General features: G+C 41.9%; 1 protein-coding gene across 7 annotated transcripts in view; it reads right to left on the minus strand.

Annotated features, from left to right (window-relative positions):
• Window positions 1–19,639: 19,639 nt before the first annotated feature.
• SLC9C1 (solute carrier family 9 member C1) overlaps window positions 19,640–26,015 on the minus strand; it is an 80,190-nt gene continuing 73,814 nt past the window's right edge. For 5 of the 7 annotated variants that reach the window (XM_032852187.1, XM_032852185.1, XM_032852190.1 and 2 more), the window contains 4 exons: window positions 25,338–25,458; window positions 24,390–24,436; window positions 22,063–22,150; window positions 19,640–19,749 (listed from right to left, as the gene is read on the minus strand). In XM_032852187.1, the coding sequence (XP_032708078.1) occupies window positions 22,085–22,150; window positions 24,390–24,436; window positions 25,338–25,458 (234 nt within the window). In that variant the 3' untranslated portion in view covers window positions 19,640–19,749; window positions 22,063–22,084. The other 2 variants (XM_032852188.1, XM_032852189.1) reach the window with 2 other exon arrangements.

Below are 26,015 nucleotides of genomic sequence, written 5' to 3' on the forward strand. Positions count from 1 at the left end.
AGTTGGCAGAGGACAAGATACCCAGAAGTGACTGGCTCTTAGCTGAAGGCCATCGACTGCCTGAAGTCTCAGCAAATGCGTGTGGACTCATCCAACCTCTTGTCACCACATTTCTCCTCGCTGGCATTTAGTGCACTTTAAATAACAGTTATTTAACTTTAGGTGCCTTTGGGGACAAATCAGTAATTAAACACATAATGTTATCTACTATTTCGTCAACAAACCTCTACTATTTTAACATCCTTAAAATTAAGACAATCGCCACGGGTTAAATAAAACAGGAAGTGGAGAACACAGGTGTAAATATAGGATAGAAATAGTCTAATTTGCTAATTATTCTTGGTCTCATTCATATCGTTTGTGGTTTAATATTTTCATGCCAGTTTATTGGTACCAGCTCTTAAGAGTTGCAATACTCAAACACATTTCTGTTACCGTTATCTCCAAGTATTATCGTTTAGGCCTGGGGGCCTAATTTTTTTTTTTCTGAAGAAGGCAAAAAATATATATATATTTTTGGCTTTGCAGGACCTCCAGTGTGTGTCACAACTACTTAACTCTTCTGTGGCTGAGAAGCCATCGTCAGTATGAACATGTATGCAGTGTAAGTGAATAAGACTGGCTGTGTTACGATAACATTTTATTTATACAAAGAAAGACAGTAGGTCAGATTTAGCCTGTGGGTCACAGTTTGCTGACCCCTGTTTTAGGGGATAGGTGGAATTCTAGGAACAATGAAGAAAAAATTAGGAAAAATAATCAGAACATATGGAGAAAGGCTCATTTGAGAAGGGGTATGGTGTGGAGGTGTGGGGGTGTTACTTTCCCCATGTGGACATTTTTTCCCCCAAATTTTATACATGACATGTTAGTTCAACCAGACATGCACCATACAGTTGAGTAGAGCCTCTTCTATGTAGTATGTTGGAAGAGTGCTGAATTGGAAGCCAGGAAATCAGGCTCCGAATAACGTTCTGTCACTAATTTGCAATGTACATTGTGCTGCTTCTCTCTGAGCAAAAAGGATAGTGGGATTAGAATGTCTCTACAGGTCTTTCTACTCTACCATTCTCTAATGCTATGATTTTCTTGTTAAGATTTCTAGAGAAAAATACAAAGTTAAAAAATATAGATTAAAATTATATTAAAAATTATATAAAAACATGATGTAGATCTTACTGATTCCACTCACGTAACCAACAAAGCCACGAGGGTTGACGAACATGATGCAGAAGACATGGCAAAGTGGCACAGGGTGAGAGGAACACACAGGTGCCCACCTGGAAGGCTCAGAGTGAGGGGTTGGGCCTTCAAACATGGTGGAACCAGTGGGTCCCCCTCTTGGCACACTTAGTATAACAGATAAAGTTTCCTTGTGATTCTAGGAGACAATCATGTGGACATTTTATGGAGAAGGGTCTGCCTTTGTGATGCTCATAGTTGCAGAGCACCAAGAAACCCCCATCCCCCCACCGCCCCTCCCCCCATCTGCCACTGAGCAAAGCAGCCCATTTCCAAAGCCATTTGGAATCAAAGATGGCCACTCTGTTCTCAAAGAGTGGTGTTCAGGATAGATGGTTGGTTTTTGGATGATGAATAGTGAGCTGCATCTAAGAGGTCCTGTGGTTGGCAAATCAGATTCTGCAGAGACCCCTGTAGCAAAGGCTGTTGTGTGTGTGGAGTGGGGGTAAGCCTAAAAGACTCTAGACCCTACACCTGCCTCAACCAGAGCCCTGCACCCCCGGTTTTTATTTACTGCTATTAGACAAGTGCTGGTCCAACTATTTCATTATAAATAGGAAACCTGAGCCTTCGAAGGTAGCAGAGGTAGATGTGGCTGTTGCAGGGCATAGAAGGAGATTCTACTAGGTAAGTTCATATTCATCTTCTGGGGAAAACAAATTGCTTGGAGAGGAATGCACCCGGAGAAGTGCATACGAAGTCTCAGTTTCTCTCAAGTAATTCCTGGGTTTCTCGGTCTTAGGGGAAACATTCTCATAGCACCTCTCAGCAGAGATCCCTGATGGCCTTCTCCCAAGGACGCTGTGACTAATGAGGGTGTAGCAGAGATCCTCCGAGGAGCTCTGGTCAGCACTGTCCTGCTGGTCAAAGAAGAACCTGATCAAGTGTGGGCCTCGTGCCATTCCCTTTATATGCTCCAGGCTCAACACAGACCCAACCCCGGCCAAAGTTTGTCTTCCATGACCATCTCTCCTCCACCCCCTGGCTGTTTTTCCTAAATGACTGCCCCTACCCCAACCTCTAGCCCAGACATCCAGAGAGCTCATGCTGTCCAGAGTATTCAGCCTACCCAGACATGTCCTCTCTGGTCCATGTTCCAGAGTGACCCCTGACGATCCCAAGTCACACATATAATTCCCAAGTCTCAGGTCCTTAGGGCAGCCCATTCTTATATAAGAGAATAATCTGAGGCCACCTTAAGATGACTTCTTATGATATTTAACCACTTATTCTAGAGATTTTGGCATTATTCAAAAAGGAAACCCTCAAGACAAGATCCCAGGCAATGGAATCTCAGAAGATAAAAAGCAAAGAAGCAAAGTACAAGAGGGAGAGTCTGGATCTAGAACTGGGACTTGGTTTTGAATCATGTCCCTGACTTCTTGTCAGCTGTCTGACCTGGGGGAGAGTATCACTTAATCTTTCGGTTTTCTCATTTGTACTACAGGAGAAATAATAGTTCCAGTCTGACAGGGTTGCTATAACAGTGACATTAGCCACTACAGGCAAAGCTCCCAGCACACTGCCTAGCATCAACAAAAGACTCCATATATATTAGCTCCTTTCAGTAAGATGTACAACAGAGGTGGCTGATGTCACTGCCACCAGGCCCCATATAGGGCCCTGGGCTAACAAGCACTGGCATCTAAAGTCCTTCTTTCATATCGAGGTTTGAAGGAGTCTTGGAGCCCAACTTCTGCCATCTGGGGTATCTGCATTGCCACCGGCATCTCAGAAAAAAGCTCAGAGATGTTTGCATTACCTGCATGGGAGCAGATGACATTCTTTTATCTGGAGAAAGAAAATACAATCAATTTCAGGTCATGGGGAGATTTGAGGAGAGAGGGTGGAGAGTGGGGGGGGAGGGTTGGACTCTAGGATAGGAGCAGTCGGAGACCCAAACAGCAGCCGAGCAGGTTATCATGACCTGCGACACATTCCTGGGGAGTGACAGGACCATCTAAAGAAACAGCAGAGCTGTGCAGACTGAGAGTCTGAGTGGAGGGAGACACATTTGGTGGGGCTTTGGAAGAGAAACCACACTTCCCTCCATCCCCTCACCCCTCCCTCCCTCCTGCAAAATTCATTGCACATCTACCCTGTACCAGGCACTGTGGAGACAAAGAAAAATCAGAAACAGTTCTTCTCCTCAAGGGGCTCACAGGCTAGCATAGACAGTACACAAGAACCCCTAAGGATCCATAGTGCAAAACAGGACTGTCATGTCTACTGCAGGTGACAGGGGATGGTAGGAGTGGGGGGCCAGTGCTCAGGAAATGCTCAAGGGAACGAAATTCTTAAATTGAGCAATCCCATTCCTGAATTTGATAGCAGAGACACACAAAAGCAGGCCAGTTTTTCAAAAGCCAGTTTATTTAAAAGCAACTGGCTCTAGTCTCTCAGCAAAGACACAAACGAACACACTCACTAACCCCTCGCAAACACACCAACTCAATAAGCCAACGTAAGCTTTCATATGGAAGTCCCAGGATGTCCTCCTACACAGGAGGTGGGTGTGCCCCTGCAGGCCCTCTGGTTTATTATATTATGGATTTACCTTCCCCAAGGACTGACATCCCAGATTCTCACATCTCCATAAATTCCCATGGCCATCTATGACATCCCTGAGTATCACTATAAGGAACATCTGTGAGATTTACCATTAGATGTCTTTCTTCCTTCTTCTTCCTTCCTTCCTTCCTTCCTTCCTTCCTTCCTTCCTTCCTTCCTCTACCTCTTTCTTTCCTTCCTTCCTTCCTTCCTTCCTTCCTTCCTTCCTTCCTTCCTTCCTTCTTTCTTTCTTTCTTTCTTTCTTTCTTTCTTTCTTTCTTTCTTTCTTTCTTTCTTTCTTTCTTTCTCTTTCTTTCTTTCTTCCAGAGATAGTAGTACAAGCTGGAGAGAGAGGCAGAGGGAGAGGGAGAAGCAGACTCCGCACTGGGCAGCCGATGTGGGGCTCCATCCCAGGACTCTGGGATCATGACCTGAGCTGAAGGCAGACACTTAACAGACTGAGGCAGCCAGGCATCCCTAAAGGTTTTGTTTCAACCATGTTTTGCTCTGATGGAGATTGAGGTTTCCTGGGATCCACGATTCCCGATTCCTGGAGGTGACGTTAGGGGTGGGAGGACCGGATTATTGACTCACACACTTGACAGAGCTAGTTTGCAAGATTCAGAGTGAATGAGTTAGGCTCTGCTCTTTGGACCCAGGAAGGCAGAGGCAAAACTCCATCCCTTTTATTCTTTACAAACACAGTGGGCTGTCCTCGCCTATACTTCCTTTCTCTCTTTCTTACATATGTTGCTATTCAGCACCCTCTCCTTCTCGAAGTCCTTCCTAGCTGCAGTTCTCTTCTGTCTCCAGAGACCACTGCCTCACCTCCTAAGTGATCTTCCAGCATCCACTCTTGCCACGCACGAGTCCAGCGTGTTCTCTACACAGCAACCCACGCAGCGTCTTTCCATGCAAAGAGCATCATACCGGCCCCTTGTTTAAAGGTCCTCAATACTTCTGCAGTTCTCAAGACAAAAACCCCAACTTAAGCTTGCCCACAAGAGCCTGCCCTTCCCTGTTGCTCTCTGAGCCCCTCCACCTTTCCAGTTATTGTTTCCAGTTCACTCCTCTGGCCTCCAGACTTTAGGAAGGGACACGGAGATCAGTAGCCAGTTCCTGCTTTGATGAGCTCACAGTCCCGTGGAGAGAGATAAAAGCAACTGGACGAGTGACACAGATTCATGTGTAAGTATGACACTGGAAGGATGCCCAAGGAGCTTGGGAAGCCCAGAGAAGGGACAGTGTGGAAATGTAAGTCTGTCCAAAGTAGAAAAGATGAGAAAGCAATGACTTACTCTCCTCTGAGGAATCTGGCTTTGCTTTACAAATGCGTCCTTTTTTCCTGAAAAAAGAAAAGGAAGGAAAATTGGTGGTTTCAATATTCTGAAACTTTCCGAGAAAATGACACTGAACTCTAAAACTTTATCTTTAACTCTTCCATTTGTTAAAGTTATACCTCCTTTAGCATCAAGGAAAATGAAGATGGATAAAAGGAAATATGAAAGATAAGACAGGTAGAAATCTCCACTTGTGTGTGTGTGTGTTTGTGTCTGTGTCCTCCCTTCTCCCCTTTCTGGGTTGAGGTGGAATTGATTTATAAATGGAGAATCAATGGTGACGTCATTGGTAACTATTTGGGGGGATTTTTTTCTAACAAAATATCAATTTCTTTTATATCATGTGACATAAGGAGCCAAGGTTATTTCCAATTCCAATCCCAAGCCCCATCTCTGATCTCCAAGCAAACAAGCAAGCAAGCAAGCAAACACAGCCCATGTGACCACAGGGGTAACTATTCTGTAGAGATGAGTCCCCCAGAGGAACACAGTCTAGATATAAAGGAAGCTCATTATCACCTCAGGAGACAATGACATGTGCGCCAAGCAGCATGACCATAGGTCTGGCTTGGCTTAGGGAGTCTAGTTAATGTCCTTACCAGTCACTTCGGGACCCTGAACTATTTTTAGCATGTCTTTCACTCTCAACGCTTTCCCACTGTGGTGGATGACTTGAATGATCACCCCGGCTGTGAGTTCTCTGTGCAAGGGACAGAAACGTGTGCTTCCATACGTGGAGTCTGGCCCTTGCCCTGTGAGGAAGCAGTCCCTTCTCTCTACTGGAGCCACTTTCATCCTTGCTTCTGAGGCTTTCCGGTTCAAGGACCACCATCAAGACTATTGTTCCTGTTTCTCACCAGGCTCGAATTATCACTTCCCTGACTGACTCTCAGATGAGCGTCCGGGGAGTCACAGGCTTCCCCTGTGGCCACAGACAGTGGGCAGTTACAGGTGATTTACAGTAAATACCACATTGAAACCACACTTAGGGAAATAACTCTTGAAAACAATTCTCACTCACCATGGAAGGCAGAAACAACCTTGGGCAACGCAGCCGTCCCAGCATCTGAAATAACCCCGAGAGATGACACAAATCACCATGCTGGTTTCTACAGCTTGAGTAGGGTGACTCTCTTCCTTTTGCCGGTTCTGTGAAAAACCTTTTTTCTCCCCACAACCCCAAAGACGGCATTTATTCTAGAGGACTTGGACACATCTATCATGCTACAATGACTCCTTCCTCCCAGGACATTAACTGACCCTTAGGAAATGTGAAGACGTTGCTTATCAACTCCTAATGGGGGAAGGAACTTTCTGCTCTAGTGTAGAATGGAATTCATTTGTTCACATCCTACACTAGAGCTTCATAAAGTTGGGGACCCTATAGACTTATTTTGTTCATCTCCAGCAAAGATCACCAGCTTGTGCCAGAGTGTCTGGTAAATCTATTTTCAATAAATCCTTGATAAATGAACAAGTAGCCGAAGACAGAGCAACTCTAACTGACTCAGGTCATCATATCTGCCTCTTTGACCCAAGGGGCAGGTAAATTAACAGGATTTGGGATCTCTTTTGTGGCAGGCAGAAAAGGTCGGGATCTTTCTGCGGTCAGGCATCCAAGCTGAGGTCTATCATGCCGGGCATCTTTCTGAACTTGAGTCATAGTTGAATGTGAAAGCCCTCCATGTCCCTATAACACTATGTAAAGCATCTGTGAAAATACCACCCCGAAATATCCCTCCCAGTGAGCTTCCCAGGGAGTTCCCTTGCAAAGAGCTCTGAAGGAGAGGTCATAGGCCCTGGCATGGTGGAGTGTTCTGATAGCTACAGGGGCTCCCTATAACCCCAGAGTTTGAGGACTGAAAGGCATGGATCCTCTTCGTGCTACTTTCAGCCATTGTTTCTATCTTCTGTTTCTATGGCTAAAGAAACACAAGGAAACCACTGAACCTCGTCAGTGCTAAGAAACTGGATTCTCTGAGGAGAGTCAGTTGATGAAAACAGACAGCCGATTTTGAGTTACTGATTGGACCAGGATCTCTGGAAAACTTGAGCCACAGTTCCTTTGTCGTAAAATAAGGATGCTTACACGGCTTACCCACATGGAGCTGTAAGGGTCGTGTAAAGTTAAATTCGGGCAAAAACTGTTTTTAAGCTGGTTATTTGTTCCATGCAATTCTTTTGCCCTGTATTCTTGCATTTCAACTCGGATGTTTTGGTTTGGGGTGCATTCTGAGGGATACCAGATGCATCTCTGTGACAGCAATTCCAGGTTCTTGTCTCTTAATGCAAAGCTTCCCTGGCCCTGTAGTTCACCCAGTCTCTCCCTTGTTATAAGGCCCATGACCCCTCTGGTCTCTTTCATCTTTTGCATTGTATGCATTCATACATGTCTAGGGATGTCCCCCAAATATATGATCCTTCGCTTGCCCTGAAGACATGTACCCTGTTGGGGGATCTCTGGGTCCCCAACTCCTGACACAAACTTTGGCTCAGTGGTTGCTTTTTAATTTAATTGATATTCTTTCAAGAGATTCTCCGAAACCATGGGAAAAAGGAAAATAATTCTATAGGCCACAGAACACCCAGCTTTGCCACTCTTGGGAATTCTTGGACCCTGAGACCCTAGTTCCATAGTCTACTGATTCCCTGGCACTCAAAGGGACTAGTCAGAAAGGATTAATGAGGAAGTCTTGGTTTAACAGCATCAGGGTAATTGCAAGAGTCTCTCTCCACAAACCTTTCAATGATCATGATGATGTGGGAGATGTGGTCACCTCAGAAATAGAAACATAGAGTTTAAAATGGAATGGTCAGGATGGAGCTGGAGCACAAAGATACTTGAACTAAATGAACAGAGATAGCAGGAACTAGCAGTCTTATTTCTGGTTGTTGGGGGTTACACTAGGCTCCTAGCAAAATGGCATCTCTCCTGTCCCAAGGTTCAAAGTGTTTTTGTCTTTTGTCTTGTCTTCACATTTACTGTAATTACAACTGCTGCTGGGCAAAGCAGCATGCTCCATTGTGGCGTATGTGAAGTCTAGGACCTGACAGACTACTCTTAATGGGCAAAGGCTGGGAGAAGTTTTGGTGGAATTGTTCTCACCTGGGTGTCCTCTCTCTGAAGCTTTGATTTTTTTTTTTTAAGATTTTATTTATTTGACAGATACAGATCACAAGTAGGTAGAGAGAGAGAGAGAGAGAGAGAGAGAGAGGAGGAAGAAGGCTCCCCGCTGAGCAGAAGAGCCTGATGTGGGTCTGGATCCCACGATTCTGGGATTATGACCTGAGCCAAAGGCAGAGGCTTTAACCCTCTGAGCCACCCAGGCGCCCCTGAAGCTTTGATTTTTTGGAGCCCAGGGTATTTCTTGAGTGTTCTGCTACCACCTAAAATCCAACATAATCAGGAATGAGCTAAGTTCTTCCTTTTCGGGCTTCCTTCCTCAGTTCCCAATTTTTCCAATTTTTGTCATTTCTGCCATTTGTGTGTCACCTCAGCTTCCACCTGTTCCTCTCAGATCTGTTCACATCTTCTCTTTAATAAACATGGCAACCTTTTATCTGATGGTTCCTCCATTGCCATGGCAACAGCCCACCAACATTCTCCGACAACCTCCACACACAACTGGTCCTAAGTCATTTGTTCCCACATGGCTGGGATTGCTCATGATGACCACGAGACTATCAGTGAATGGAGAGGCCTAACCACTTGGTGCAGTCTTTGGGACAGTGCACAGGGATGTGGAAGGGTACTGGCCTGTCTCATGTAAGTCATCATTTTTCACAGCACTAAGACAGAGAACATGGGATAAGAGGAGAAGAAAGGACTAGATAAAGAAAATAAATCTGCTCCTTGCTCAGGTTGGGTTTCTGATAACCATTTTTCTCACTTGTGGGGATTTGAGAATATAGAGAAAAAGAAACTAAACATTAAATATTACTGGGGCACCTGGGTGACTCAGTCCATTGGGTGTCTGCCTTTGGCTCAGGTCATGATCCCCGGGTCCTGGGATGGAGCCCTGCATCAGGCTCCCTGCTCCGCTGGAAAGCCTGCTTCTCCCTCTCCCTCTCCCACTCCCCCTGCTTATGTTCCCCCTCTTGCTGTGTCTCTAATAAATAAAATCTTAAAAAAATAAGGAAAATGTATCTAATATTGTCAATAGTTATAACTGTGATTTACCATTTTATTTTATTTATACTTTATGTATTTTTCAATGTTTCTACAACATGTATTGATGTCCTAATCCTTCACCTGCACACCAAAATTCTAAAAAAGAAAAAAAACCCTACAAATGTCATAAAAATCATGACTTTGTCAGTCACATTATACCTGTATTTTGTTTAATTTTTCTTTTCAAGACAGTGATTTCTGCACATTTCCAATCATTCATCAAACTCTTTTTTGAGTGCCTACTGTTAGAAATAATGCCAGGAAACGAATTCAAAGATGACTAAGAAACAGTCTCTACATTTAAGGAAGTCACACATAGATATGAGAATAAGGATTTATAAGCTGATGACATGCCCTAGCTGCAGATGGCTCAAGGCCTGTGACGAACCAGGGAGGAGTTTTAGAAAACACTGGGTTCAGGGAGGGGCAGGACACATCCCATGGGCTCACCAAGCCTCCTTTTGGCAGGTGGCATTTTGAGTGCTGTGTCTTTGCTCCCAGTGGCAGGGACTGAGCCTTGGAATGCTGAATGTAATCCTTAAAAATCCTTCCCTCTCCCTATCCCACTGAGCTCATCCTCTCTAGACCAGCTCACCAGGGATTCTCTTGTTTTGGATGGTACTAATTTTTGTAATGACTGCTTTGATGTTAATGAAGATGATGGTCCCCCAAAACGATAGCTTATTATTGAACATTACTGTAAGGCACTGTGCTAGCATCACACACACTAGAAGATAGGCATTGTCTTAGTATTTCCTCTTAAAATTTGGAAACTGAGCTCTAGAAAAAGTCAAATTCTTGACCGATTTTAATGAACTTTGCTTACCCTTTGCAGGGAATGTATACAGGAAGAGGCCTCACTGTGGGCAGAAGCTTGTTATTTATTTTGAACTAAAATAGTAATTAAAAGAGTAGTGATGTCTTTCAGCTCCCTGCAGGCATTAGGAACTCAGGAGACCTCCCTGCACCCAGCCCCAGGGCCCCGCCAGCCCTCCGAAAGAGTTCCATTTCTGAAGTCATAGTTTACTGGATTGACCTCCCTTGAGAAAGTCCTTCTGCCTTTTAGGAGTTCTCCACTAGCTGCTGGCTCACTCTGATTCCGGGGAGAAGGCCAGTTCTATAAGGAGTTGAACTTAGTGTATGACCATCAGTAGGAACTTAATTTTTTTCAGTTCTTTACCCAGTTCCCTCCCCTCACCCAAGGACTTCTTTTTCTTTTTCTGGCTGCAATGCTCTGTCCCATCTCCCCTGCCTTCCTCTGGAGAGTCTGGACTCACCTGTTTTCCCTCGGCGGAGCGTTCCCCATTCTCTCTGTTCTCCTGGGTGACTTCCCCTCTGCCAGCCTGGTGCTCTAATGGGGTCAGCTCTTGACTTACAGCGTGTTGCTCTGGCCACTGGTGCTGAGAGCTGAAAGAAGAAGAGTACCTCCCTGCAGCAGGAGGAGGACCCCAGGGGGAGGAGAGTCAGAGGTGCACGCAAGCACTCACGCGTGCACAACTTCCTAAAATGTCAGAGCCCCTAGAGGGGAGCAATTGTTGCCGCCCCGAGATATGCCTCTTTGGCATATTGATTATTTTAAGTTGATTACTTTAAAGAAACTTCAGATATAAAACAAGGTCTGAAAATCAAGTAGAAATTACCCTACTTTAAGAGACTTTTTCGTTGACAAGGGAAATCTCCACGTGTAAGGGTATCAGGAAGAGGGAGCTCTAAGTCTCCAGAAAAGGTTGTAAGGTAGAAGGCAATTAAATTGGCCTAATAGCATGACCCTTGTTTACTCTGCTTTTTCCTCCCACAACAGACCCTCCAGCCCCAACATCTTCTTTTGTCTTTAACTGAAGATGATATTTAAAGTGATGGCTTCAGCCCTTTGGGAGAGTTGCTCAGTTTCCCTGAGTCTCCCCATTATACTGAGGTGGTATACATGTTATTAAGCTTTTGGTTTTCTCCTGTTAATGTGTTTCATGTCAATTTAATTTTTAGGTCAGCTGGAACAGAGGAAAAAATTTTCTTCCTAACTTCTGAGGGAACCAGAAGCAGCTGGTCAAGGAGAGCGTTGAGCTTCTGGGGAAGCACCATCTGCAATTACAGGCAGGCCATGGGAGTTTTTCACTTAGGATTCCTAAATTTATTAAACCACTTTCTAGTCTTGGAAGAGTTCGGAGGGGGAATTTTCTTTTAAAGTAAAGATTCAAACAAGTTAAGTCAACCCAATGACCAATAGAAATTATCAACAAAACATATAACTGATAAAAAGATTTAATCTGGAACATATAAAGAACTCTCAAAACTCAGTGAGAAAACAGTCAATAACAGAATGGCCAAAATATTTGAACATACGTTTCATCAGAGAAAATATACAGATGGCAAATACACACATAAAAACATGCTCAATACCATAGTCATTAGGAAACGTAAATCAAACCACAATGCAGCACTTTTTACATTTTTGCTAAAAAACAGGTCAATCAAGTAAATTTGAAGAGTTAATTGGCTTTATAAGCGATTCATGAATTGGGCAGCCATCCCATCTAGCAAGTAGAGAAACAAACGCTCTGAGCAGTGTAGGAAATGGAAGGTTTTTGTAGGAGGGTGGGGCAGGAACGTTATTAGCAAAAGAAAAGAAAGAATTGTTCCAGACAAGGTCACTTTCCCTTAGAGGGACAGGGATAGGGGATCTTATTAGGTGGATTACCTCTTCTTTTTGGAAATGGAGAGGACCCATGAGATCACCGATGTTGACGAGAAAATTCCTGACTCACCAGTTAAGACTTACATTTCTGGAGGAGATTGAAGCTGCAGTTAGTTGGGTCTTAAGTCCCCACTTGGTGACTTAGCCTAAAAAAGCCATTGTGGGTCTGTGGTTTTCTTATTTACACCTATTAGAACGGCTAACATTGAAAACAACAGAAAAACTGAAGATACCAAGTGCCGGTGAGGAACGCAGGGCTTGCTGCACGCGCTGCTGATGGGAATCCAAAGTGGTTCAGCCCCTTTGAAATACCACATGGTAGTTTCTCATAAAGGTAACCAAAGCCTCATCATACAACCTAGCAGTCCCACTCTTAGACATTAACCCAAGTGAAATAAAACCAAGATCTCCAGGAACTTGCATGCAACAGCGGCTTTACTCAGAATCATTCCTCAAACCCTGGAAATAACCCACATGATTTTCAAGCGCTGAACAGCTAGACAAACTGTGACGCATCCCTACAAGACTGACCGATAATAAAAAGGAATGGACTACAGATCTATGCAACAACCCAGGTGAATCTCAAATGGTCACACTAAGGGAAAAAAGCCAACTTAAAGGCTACCTTTTATGACATTCAACACAAGGCAAAATAGCAGGGACAGAAAATAATCAGCAGTGGCCAGGAGCGAGGGGCAGGGGAAGGATTGACCTTCAAGAGGCAGGAGGGAATTTTTCTGTTCTTTTGTGTCCTGTGGTTGTGGCAACATGACTGCATGCATGTCTCACAATCTGAATAGCTGTATACCAAAAAGGGTGCATTTTACTGTATGTAAATTATGTCTCAGTGGGAGAAAAAAAAAGAAGTTAAAAAAACAAAGAAATGAACTTGGGGACAGGAACCATGGATTTTTGGTATTATCCTTTTATTTGAGGGCCAGTTCCAGTTTGGTCACTCATTTGTTTCTTCATTTCTTTAACAAGTATATGTTGAGCACCTACTGTATGCTAGGCATTGCGGGTTCAACGTGGAGCAAAGCAGATCCATGCTTGTCCTCATGGAGCTCCTTGAAATGAGATAAAACCAAATGCAAGCTGATTTCTTGCTTTTCCTTGAGTAATGCAGAGGCCACACTTGCCAAAGTCAGGAGCAGCATGGGAGGGTACAAGTTCTGCGGCCGCCCTTGAAGCTGTTCCCCAGGCTTGGAGCGTTTCCAGGAGGGCTTTACTACCAATGGGCAGAGAGACCACAGTCCCTGGGGAGGTGGAGAACACATTCTGGCATGAGGAGGAACTGTAAAGGAAGGGGACAGTGCCAATCTAGGGGCACTGGATGCTCAAGGCAAAATACATGAGTGATTCTAACATTTTGGTACTCTAAGGGCAAATACAAATTAAAAGATAAGAAGTTTTATTTTCTCTGCTGAAAATGAGGACGGAGGCCTTCTCCCCTCTCTTTTATTCAAGAAAACTTGTAAGTTCTTTCTGTCTTTGAAAGGCAAGGACATCTTGGTAAAGGTTGAATCAGCAACCCAGGAATGTTTCCTCCAGGATCTGGGAGCTATCTCTTGGAAATGTAACCATCAATTAAGAAAGTGCCTGACCTCCCAGTCCCCCCACCTCCACCTTGGGGAATAGCTGCAGAAATTCAGCCGGAAACTGACTCCAGATCGCAAGCCTACTTCCAGCTAAAAAGAGGAAATGTTCTCTTTTACGAACAATCAGCAAATACGTTACCAGATGCATTTAGGATGAATTAAGTGTGGCAAGTGGGACAGTCAAATCTTATTTGAGGACTAGTCACTGTTTGTCTTGAGAAAATGTATACGATGAGTTGTATCTGCTTGGTTATATAAAAAGTCAAGATTCCACTCAATCACTTGTGGCTCACTGCGCATTCTGGTTCAATGCTTATTGAATAATAAAACTGTTTTCTTTTTATTCTACTTTTATGGAAAGATTTTTCTGGGATGGCCAGAGATTTTGTTTTTTATTATATTTCTCCAAAGTTACCTCTGTTCAATGTTTTCATTAATCCTTCAGGTAATTAACTCTAGGAAAAATAGGGCGGCAGATTTTCTTACCTGTGGAATACATAAAGTTCAGGAAACTCTTTCCTCAGCCAATTAGGTGAAGCAGTGAAGTAAGAAAGAAAATTCTTAACAAAGCATATATTTAAAATTAGGGGTGTCCACTGAATACAGGTCTAAGAGATCCAGGGCTGCACTAATCTGTTTCTCCCATTCTCCTCTGACAAAACCACTTTCTTTTCCAGACTGGCCAACTACAGTACATTTTAGGGAATGTCTTCAAGTTATCCAAAGCCTTCTTTTCTGTGTGTCAGAAATCTGTGGTAACAGCCAATGGTCTGCCATTTTGTGTATGAAGAAAGTAGTTGTGTGTCTATGTGTGTGTGTTAGAGAGGGAGAGAGAGAAAATGAAGTAGTCTTGACAAATTGTTATAACTTATAAATAACCTTTCTCTTTCCCATTACCTTCAGGAAAAATTGGGGAAAAAAGTTCAATCTGAAAGACCCTCTCCTCAATGGCTTTTTTTTTAAAGATTTTATTTATTTATTTGACATAGAGAGAGATCACAAGTAGGCAAAGAGGCAGGCAGAGAGAGAGGGGGAAGCAAGCTCCCGCTGAGCAGAGAGCCCGATGTGGGGCTTGATCCCAGGACCCCGAGATCATGACCTGAGCTGAAGGCAGAGGCTTAATCCACTGAGCCACCCAGGTGCCCCTCCTCAATAGCTTCTGTACCTTTCACACAGCCTATGGGTCAGCAGAAGGGAACCATAATTTCTTCGAATCATGGGGAAAACAAAATGGTCAAGGACATTTAGCCAGTGAGTAGGACTATTGCTGACTCCTCATCTGTATGAATTAAGATATTCCAGACTCTGGATGGAACAGATTGTGCAAACAGTCTGGACACTGCCCCATGGGTGGCTTAATTTGTTCCAATTTTGAGCAAAGCCAAAGGATCAATGCCACAGGGGTGAAGGTTAGAAATCAATTTACCATTGCTGGGGATAGATCACTCCTTGACCTTCAAATGTCACCTTTCCTCAGGCCACTAGATGGAGAAGCTGAGCTGAGTGGAAGTGTTATCTCCCCATCATGAAAATTTCCTATGATTGTGTGAGGTAGCTGGGAAGAGCAGGCATGGATAATACACACGTTTATTGCTGTGCAAACGACTCTGGACTCCATAATCTACCTCCACTTCACAAATGGAAGTAGAGCAGCACACATCTCCACAAAAAGAAGCCAAAATAACAAATCTTTGAATCAGACCATCCTTTTTATCCTTAGTGCTGACCCCAGTGCCTAATACATGAGAAACTATAGGAATTGAAGTGGAAATAGAAGCCTGGATCTTTGTAAACAGATGATGGTGAAATCAGTGGAAGGTTGAGTTGAAATTTACTTTCCTTTTGGCATTACTGCAGAGAATTGATGACGAATGTAAAGACTGTTTTGCTGTATCTCAAGATCATAGGCTAATATCAAAATAACTATTTGTTGAGAGCTTCCTATATAACCCAAGCACAGTTTAAATGTTTTAGATATAATTTTTCATTTGTTTATGCAAAAATTCTATGGGATAAATACTATTTCCTCTATTTTAGAGATGAGGACACGCAGGCTCATACAAGACAAGTGACTTGCTCAAGGACACACCATAATAAGCAAGAGAGCTAGAATCTGAGTTTAAAAAGAATGTGGACCTTTTCTCTCTGTTCGTTGCCCTATTCAATAAATACTTAGCTTTGAATTCTGGTGTGTTATCACTCCAGTGTGTCTGGAAAGACTGAAACATACTTGCGTGTTTAGAGTGCTTCCCAATTCTGTATTTTGTTTTGTTTTGTTTGTTTGTTTTCTGAGAGAGAGAGAGAGAGAGCACAGGAGCAGGGAAGAGGAAGGGAGAGAAGCAGACTCTCCACTGAGTAAGGAGCCCGATATGGGCTTGATCCCAGGACCCTGGGATTATGACTTGAGCTGAAGGCAGACACTTAACAGACTGAGCCACCTCATATCCTGTGCAACACCTGGCTGACTTCAGCTGCTAAGGCAGGTTAGAGGCCTTTCAAATAAGTGATTCTTTGAGCTTCTTCAGTCTCAAAGAATTGGATGGGATAGATATGGCTTCAGCTTACTCCTTTGTAGACTCCTATGGCTAGTAAAGGGAACTGGGGGAGATGTTTATGTGAAAGGAAAATCCTCATGGATCATTTTATGGAAGGAAAAAAGCTGGTTTATTTAAGAGTTCTTGTACAGTCATGAAACTAATAGCTTAGTTAAGATTTCCCTATTCCGCTTCCTTCCCAGAGGTCTTACGGAGAGGACGAAGACTTCATGGTGTGATATTATCGAGATGCCTTGTTGAGGGTAATTTTCCAACTGCTTACTTTGTGGTGCAGAGTATGAGCTGAGTAGGAGTGCTGGCTAATATCAGGGAGTCAGTTATGTCTTTGAAACTGTGGCTCTTCATTGCTGACATTCCCCACTAATATGCATTTGTTTTGAAACAGGAGGTAGCAGCAGAGTTTCAGTACCTCCTTAAGTGAACTTTTGGGATGGGATTTTGCTTTCTGGTGGAGGGATTTTCGCATATAGCTCTGCTGACTTTCCAGGAACCATAATAACACAGGGAGTTATTTTTAATGGTAAGAGCTCTCTTTGGCAACAAAATGGAGATTTGTTCAGCTCACTGAGAGGGCTCTTACGAATCTAATGGCAGGTGAAGGATATAGCACTCCTTGTCACTGTTTGAGCCATGAATGACCTTGGGAAGAATGTTCCTTCATTTGCAGTGTTTCTGGTTTCTCATGAGTAAAACTATTGTAGAACATAGATGATTAAGTTAAGCATTTAGGGCAACAATACAAACTGGGTTTAAGCACCATAAAAGCTAAAAGCTAAATTAAAAAGAAATCTGAGAATCAAAGGACCAAGGAAACCTTCTAGCTAAAAATTTTAAAAGCAGACGTTCTGGGCTCTCTAAGCAAATAAGTGGGTTTCCTCTGAGGAGTCAAATGGAAGTGAGCTCTAAGCATTCTCCTCTGGTCAATGTCTGTGTATTACATTCTTTCAGATGAGAGAAGAGTCCTGGGCACACAACCACCCAGCTCCTGCTGATGGGGGTGTGTGGGTATATACCATGCCTGGTGTTGGGATTACTTCTTATCTCAGTACCTTGTTTGGGGTTCTTTCCCTACTTGAAAATGATTATACTCCAGAACACAAACCTGGCAAGACGCTGATCATGGTCAGTATTTGTGGAGTCTATCCTCTTCTCTGATGCTTTAGATTTCCAAAATAAAGCCTAGGGACTTTATTTCACAAATTATATTGAATGGGCTCAGAGGATTTGAGTCCCAATGTCATTTCATCTAGATGTGACTTTGGGTAATTTATCTGAATTCCCTAAGTCTCACTATTTCCTCTGTAAAATGAGGCAATGATAGCACCCACTTCCTAAAATTCCTGTGATGATTGCCTGGGCTAAAGAGGGCAAAACACTCAGAAGAGAGTCCGGTGCCTACCAAACTCACTGTCAATGACAAGCTATTGGTGGAGAGACCTTTCCCCACCTGGCGTCTTGTTTGGGATTGAGGGCTTTACTCTCCCTTACCCCAGTGCTCATGGCTTGTCCACCTCATTCATTCTGCCGAGGTGGAGTGGCTTATCAGGTTGATGAATTTGGAAGCAGAATCTGGACAGTCTTTGTTCAGCCTTTTGTTCCTGATTTCTTGAGAGAGTAAATTTGACTTTACAAATCTTGCATTGTCTGTTGTTCTCAGCTATGCAGTAAGCTTAATGATAAACGCCTACAATGGTCAATACATTGGATGATCAGTACATCCAGTTCTGTGGGTCAGAAGGCAACCATGTTCTTTACGTCAGTTCAGTTATTAATAAAGGCATGTGCATGAGTGTGTGTATGTTGGGGGTGGGGTTTAATCTCTAACTGCCTCAAGCATTTATTTTAATTTTCATTTGGTTCAGCCCTCAGGAGAAAAAGGGTACTCATTAGTGGGGTTCCCTCAAACACTATAATATCTGCTAGTCAATTATCATTGGAATAAAAAACCAGTTGAGTTCAGTTTTGGAGAGAGGTGATAGTAGTTTGATTTGACTTTCCCAGTATAAACAAACCAAATTGTCTTCTCTGCAAGGACCTTTTGTGAATGGAAGCTCTACACCTGGCTTCTGAAAATATGCTTACAACAGTTATAGAGGGTAAGATTTAGTATTCAGATTTCTAATCTCTGGATGGAAGTGTGTACCTGAAGACAGATATTTAAATTTTTATTAATTATTCAGATATTTATTTAGGACTTACCATACTTGAGAGATGTATGGTATAATAGCTAGTCACAGGCTTGTTTCCAAATCTCTGCTCTGCCTATTACCAGTGGTGAGATATTTGGCAAATTACTCACACTCTTTGAGTTTACACATTTGTAAAATGGAAATAATAGTACCTGCCTTATATGGTTGTTGTGAAGATTAAGTAAGTCTGTAAGTACATAGCATTTGTCAGACACATAGCATATAGGAAGCATGCAGTAACTCTTAACTGGTTCTGACTGTTTTTTTTTTTTTTAAAGATTTATCTATTTATTTGAGAGAGAGAGAGAGAGAGAGAGAGTAGGGGGAGGGGCAGAGGGAGAGAGAGAGGAGAGAGAAAAATCTCAAGCAGGCTCCCTGCTGAGCGCTAAGCCCAGTGTGGGTCTCAATCCCATAACCACAAGATCATGACCTGAGCTGAAGTCAAGAGTTGGATGCGTGGAGCACCTGGGTGGCTCAGTTGGTGAAACATCTGCCCTGCTCAGTGGGGAGTCTGCCTCTCCCTCCTCCTCCCCCCACCATGCTCTCTTTCTCTCTCTGTGCGCTCTGTCTCTAATAAATAAATAAAATCTTAAAAAAAAAAAGAGTTGGATGTTTAACCAACTGAGCCACCCAGGTGCCCCTGGTTAAGACCATTTTAAAAAATGATGTGCCAGGGTCACCTGTGGGGCTGAGCAGCTGACCTTTGATTTCAGCTCAGGTCATCATCTCAGGGTTGTGAAATCAAGCACCATGTTGGGCTTCATGCTGAGTGTGGAGCCTGCTTGGGATTCTCTCTCTCTCCCCCTGCCCCAGCTCACTCTCTCTCTTTCTCTCTCTCTCTCCCTAAAAAGAAAAATGATGTGCCAGGCATTGGGCTTATTGTTGTAATGGGATAATTACTAAAATGGACACTGAGTTACATTGTTCAAGTGTAAATTAGTTTCCATTCTTTACTATTTTATTCACTGAGTGCTTCCAAGATTCATGAAGTACAATGAAGGCCAAAAATCAATACTTGGTTTAAGATCAACATTTAAACTACATTTTAATACATTTTCATAAAGTGAATCAAACCACTTTTGCTCTAAGAGCAGTATGCAAACTATCCTAGGTAGCCTAAGCTTATTTTCTGGCTCTAAAATGAAAACTTACTCTTTGATTTTCTGAGATGTTTCAGACTATTTAACATAAAAGATATTTTCGATCAAGAAAATGTTCCAAAAAATATATTTTAGATGGAATGGTTGCAATGTCCAAACATCTTTCCTTGTGGCACCAGGATCAACCATACGGGGTCCGGCTTGAGGTTGTTCCCTTTGGATGCAGGGGAATGTGTTTCACAAACAGGTGGTGTCCCCTGACAGCAGATCCTATATGGGCGTCAGTCTTCAAAACAGTGTTGTCAACCATTCCTAACAGAAGTAGGGAGGGGGGGAAAAAAACAAATGCAAAAGAGCTTTGGAATCTTTCAACATTGACTTACAACCCCAAACAGGATGCACTAGAGGGTCAGTTTAATTCCCACAGGAAATACCTCCTGGTCATTATTGCTGAGGACAAGAAAGGACATCGAGTGGGTAAGTGTGAGTCAGTCATTTTTCCCAAAGTAGTGGTGGCATGATTTAAACTGGAGGTCACAGTTTGAGAGCCCCTGGGGCCTGCTGAATGGGACAGGGTTAGTTTAGGGACTAGAGGAGTAGTATGTTCCACTATGGGAAGCACCAGTGAGGTCTCTCAGCTCTGGTAGCTACCTCTCCTTTTCACCACTCAGGGATTGCTGAGTGTAAAGAGGGGCAGAAAGGAACAGACAACTTCCAGAGTATTTCTATTTGAATAATGCTCACAATCATTTTTTTTATTACAAGAGCAATAAAACCATGGAAAATATGATAAGAGGTGAACACACCTGTCCCTACTCTTACCTTTCTAACATCTGGTTGAATCATTTGTGTTTATCTTTTCTGGCCTCTCTCTCTCTTTTTTTTTTTTTTTTCAAAGATTTCATTTATTTATTTGAGAGAGAGGGAGAGAGCACAAGCAGAGGGAGGGGCAGAGGAAGAGGGAGAAGCAGACTCCCTGCTGAACAGAGAGACTGGTGTGGGGCTCAATCTGATCCCAGGACTGAGCCAAAGGCAGATGCTTAACTGACTGAGCCACCCAAGCACCCCTGACCTCTTTTCATGTTAAGAAAGTTGTATGTATGGGTTTGCATTCATTTTTATATTTTACATTGGACTATACAACCAATCTTTTTAATGGTTGTGGATTTCCTCTAAAGGATGGTCTGTAGTGAAATTATATACTTTCTTACTATTGGACACTTGGACTCTTTTTTTTTTTTTGCTACCTTTTTTATTATTAACATTAAATGTATCATTTGTTTCAGGGTTACAGGTCTGTGATTCATTAGTCTTACACAATTCACAGCACCATAGCACATACCTGGACTCTTTTTAATGTTTTACCATTAGAAATGGTGGTGCACTGGGCAGTTTGTGCATATGTCTACTTTATTACTTTGGATTACTCTTTTTGGGTTAATTCTCAGAAGCAAATTCGTGGAGTCAAAGTATATAAACATTTTTATAACTTTTACTTCAAATTCCTTTTACTCAACTACCAGCAAAATATAAGAAAACAAGTATCATGCTATTTTCAGCTATTTCAAAAGAAATAGTTCTTTCCATGGAGTAAATATTGTTAATTTTAAAAAGTCAGTGTTAATACTTCATTGTTGTTTAACTTGGTGCTTCTTATTTTCTCCCTATTCTGGGTATTGTCTTTCTCCTGAACTGGCTGTTTTTAAATTTGCCTATTGGAGTCATAGTGTTTTCCTTATCATTTTGTATACATCTTTATCCCCACATGAAGATACTGATCATATTACAAGTAATTCCTAAAAATACTTTTTCATAGTGTATTGTTACCTTTTGGCTCTATTTTTAAATTTGGTCTTTGTCATAGAAAGTAGCATGCAAGAGTTGAGATTTTTTAAATGGAGACACAAAGATTTATCAGAAGGTCATTTTTAAACCCAGCGATATGCTTTATGTAACACAGTCATATAAAGCGTGCACCTCCCCTCCCACATGCACTTCTTCATTGACGCTGCATTTTGAGCAACCAAAGGTAGACTGGTCAACTCATTGTTTCCCAAAAGTCTTGGTCTCTTGTGTCCCCTACTCCAAACATCCTCTTCCCTTCTCCACAAAGACTTTATGTTCACCAGCAGTTGTTTCTGTTTTGAATTCCTTTAGTTTCAGTTGGCATGATCCACAGTATATCTCAAATGGCTATTGGACTGCCTTCTGATCTGTTTTGCCTCCTTAACTAGAACAGAAGCTCTTGAAAATTAAGTCATCACTTATCACCTGTTTATATCTTTGTTACTTGTTTATATCTTCCACGGTGCAGGGCAGCCTAAAAAATGAGCATGCTGCACGTGGGATTAAGTAGCAGAATAAAGAGAGGAAGCCAGGAGTCTATTTCAGAAATCTCGATAAAGGAATCTTATTTTAGAGTTAATTTTCCAAATTAGAATTCAGAGATAGTGTCATTAGAAGAATCAGCAGGTTAGTGGAAGTGATTATATAGCAAATAATGGCTAGTGGAAAGGGGTATAATTCACACTGTCACACCAAAGGGGACCTGAACTTTTGGCTTCAGCCTGTATCTCCAGGAACAGGTGTGATCCAGATCATGTTGAGGAAACTGAGGCAGCTTACCAGATTTTCACTGAGTCTCATTCTAGGTGACCGGATAGATGTCCATTTCCTCCTTAATACTATCAAGGAATCCTGTAGGCTGTTGAATCTAGAAGTTGAGATAGCAGATAGGAGTCAAATTCCAAGACTATTATAATGGGTTAGAGTTATAAAGCAGGGCTGGTGTCAAATCTGGTCTATGGAGCAAGGGACTGAGGATGAGGACTTCTACAACAGCAGCACTGTTTTTATTCCCATCCTGGGGACCAAAACACTTTGTAAAGAGCTGATGGATGTGGCAACAGGCCTTTTTGCTATGTGAAGGTAAATCTACAGTTCTGGGGTGTTGGTGGGAGGAGGGTTTGGGGGAGCATGAAGGGAGTTGGCCCAGAAACAGAGCCAGGATCTAATCAAGAAGAAAAAGCATTTACTAAATAACACAATTTGACAGTTATTATATATTATATAGGCTCAGTAGTTGATGTTTCTACCATTTAATGGACCTTTACTTCCACACTAGTTTCTCTATCTTAACAACCTCATGCCATCAGGTTTTCTTTAATTTTGAAAAAGCAGCACTTCGGGGAATATGTACAGGAGAGCATTGGTTTCCCTGCTCCCTCATTATTAAAAATACACTATTAAGCTGACTCTTATAAGCTTGGCAGCCTGCCCAGGCTAAAGAGAAAGATAGGCTACCCAGTGGCCCCTAGGAACCATCTAATATTTTATCTTAAATGTTCTCCTCATCTTCTTCATTTTTTAAATTGTAATTTACTTTTGTTACTTCCTAGTCTTCAACAGCAACTGTGTTTGGGAGAATTAGAGGAGGTACCTATATCTGTATTTTTTAGAAAATAAGTTATCTGGAGAGCACAAGAAGTCTGGAGAAGTAGTTTACAATGTGAGGAAGGGGTTAGCAGAAAATAATGGAAATTATGCATATGGATTGCTTGTTATGTGCCAAACAATTTGCAGTCTACTTTCCATTTCTTTAATCTGCACGGCAGCACTATACAAGGCAAGTATGGTTATTGTCTCTGTTTTGTGGATGCTTAAAGAGGTTAAGAAATCTGTCCAAGATCACATGGCTAAGAAGTGATGGAACCAGTAAGGAAACCAGGAGTCTCACGTCAGAGCAAATACTCTCAGCCTGTATGTTATTGGGTCAGTAGTTCCAGGCAACAAGGAATAATCAGGGAAGTTTGAGGAACAGCTTCCCCAGAAAGACTCCAAAATGTTTAGGGAGGAGGTGAACCTCTTGCTTTTATGCTGGATGGGAATTGGATATTAAAGAAAAGTGTTGGCCTCTTGAAGACCAGACAGACATGAGAGAAACGGCCTTCAGCTTTCTCCCCAGAACCTGTAACCACCTTCCCTGCAACATACTCTTGTTGAGAGATTCAGGGGAGAAGGAACATGTGTTCTTAGAATTTTATGCCTAGTGCTAATAGAGCAAATGGACTTGATGTGAAACTAATTTTTAACAACCAAATACACAATTTTCTGGATTGCGTATTTGTACAAGATATCTCTCAGATTCTGGGTATTATAATCAACATTCCCTGGAGTAATATGACCAGCTTGGCACAAACTAGAATTACAAATAAATTCTCTACCTCGTCTGGATCTCCCCAGGATTCAGTCTACAAGCAAGCTGGTGTAGAGGTAGTGAGGTATTGCCATCCTATTTCTCTGTGCCCCACTTTCAATTCCAGGGCTCTGTAATGTTTCAGAACTTGGGATCTTGTTGCCAAGTTGGCCCAGGGTTTTGAAGATCCCAAGATCCCTAAGTGACCTGTCCAAGTTCATAGGGGACTATGAAATGAACCAATATTTATGGGTTTTTCTGGGTTAGCCTGGGGCAGATTAGATTAGTACGGTCATCACTGAGCTCCTGCTTTGTGACAGGCTTTGTGAATAGATGAGCAAACTGCCTCCATTTGGAAGATCTCAGATGCATAGTTGAGGTAGCAATGAAGGCTTCAGACCAGTCAAAATTTCATCCCAAGGCAGAGAAGTGGGAGGGGCTCATGTACATGACAACCCTAGTGACTAGCTACTCAACTAGGTACTCAATAGTGCGTGGTGGCTCATGTGATTCAAAATAAATATTCTGGTATCTTCTGACCTTTGTTTTTCTTTGTCATTTATCTGATATTTACCCAAAAATATAAATACAATTTATACTTACCCTGGACTAAGACAGACAGTGTTCATATCGATATTTACAAAATGATTAGCAGGTAAATTCCTTCAGATTAAGAGAAACACACTGATAATTTTCATACATTCCAGACTCTCTTTTCCCCAAAATAAAACTTTTAAAAAGACTGTTTTAAATTTACCTCAATATTTGTATCAAATTGAAGGTCTTCTTTATAGAGTTTGCTTGCTAGTTCAAGAAAGACTGTGTTAGTTCAAGCACTGGAACAAAGCACTGTTTCTATTAGTTCAACTGTCACATTAGACCAGGTTCAAGTCATTCACACTCAGGGCCTATGATCTGAAATTGGTGGTAGTCTCAATTGGTGGGAAGAAGGGTCATATTTTTAAAAAAGGCTTAAAAGTCTTTTATTGTAAAGATTATGTAACAAACGTGCAGGAAGTTTGTAAAGAGATAAAAAAAATGATCTATTGTCCCATCATCCCCAAATACATCAATGTTAAGTTGTGTTGAGAATGAATGCCAGGCTGTGGGTAATTGGAAGAGTCAGACAGTACCACAGTATTTCCATTATTACTGCTATATAAAATATGTTAATTTGAGGGAAGAGCTAAAAATTGTCTCACTGGGGGCCTGGGTGGCTCAGTCAATTGAAAGTCTGAATCTTTGTTTTAGCTCAGGCCATGATCTCAGGGTGGTAAGATTGAGCCTTGAGGTGGGCTCTGCCCTCAGTGGGGAGTCTGAGATTCTCTCTCTCCCACCTCTCCTGCTCCTCTCCCCACCCCACCCACTGTGCTCTAAAATAAATAAATAAAATCTTAAAAAATAAAAATTCCCTCATTAACAATTTTTCCATAGTATTTTGATAATTATGTATGTTTATTCTTATAGATGAAGTATAGAATAATTCCTACTATGACATGGATATTGTCAATCTGGATTCCCCCATCAGATATCAAATATGGCAATTAATTTTCCAATTAATTAATTGGAAAAATTAATTAATTTTCCAATACTCTAGGTAGAATGTATTCAATAGTTTCCAAATACATATATGGCTATTTTATAAATATATAAAATTTTATAAATGGAAATTAAGGTCTCAATTACTCAGAGAAATCTAACTCACATGATACTGGAAGAGACGCTTTACGTGAAGGTACATACTTTCTGGTGTTCCATCTGAATTTTTTCAAATCAACCAAAGTTTGAACAATCATTACCTTTGTAAAATCTTCAGTGCCTTGTACCTGAAGTTTGACAGACTATAAGTTAATTTCTGAGTACATATCATACAATTAAATGTTTCTCTGGTAAACTCTCTTAGGACCTCTCTAAGTATCCGGGATAAGAAGTAAACATGTCTCTATGAGATAGATATCTTAAAATACCGGACTATGTTGGTTTTTTCAAAGTCAACATCCCATGTACTTTCATTGATTTTTAAATGCTCTGCTCATTTGTTTTAGAAATGAGAAAAATCATTATGAGTTAATTATTAAAGATGCTTTAAAATATCACCTAGAGAGATTACCTATGTGGCAAAAGAAAGTTTAAAAAACAGTAGACGTCAAGAAATCCTTCAACCTGTGGTTATTTTTGATATGTTTTGAATCACATTGGTACCCACATCTAGAGTAGCAGGGCTTTCTGCCTAGGAGGGTAGACTAGAGTTTCGTAGGTTTTAGGTTGCCTTGAGGATATCTTACTTGGTCATCTACATTCCCGGTCAGCACCCACAGGGGAACTTTGCTATTATGTATTCAGGAATAGAGTGGTAGGCCGCACCATAGTTAATAGTAATATC

The sequence above is a fragment of the Lontra canadensis genome, unplaced genomic scaffold (genome assembly GCF_010015895.1).
Source record: "Lontra canadensis isolate GAN:19392208 unplaced genomic scaffold, GSC_riverotter_1.0 scaffold6, whole genome shotgun sequence".
NCBI lineage: Eukaryota > Metazoa > Chordata > Mammalia > Carnivora > Mustelidae > Lontra > Lontra canadensis.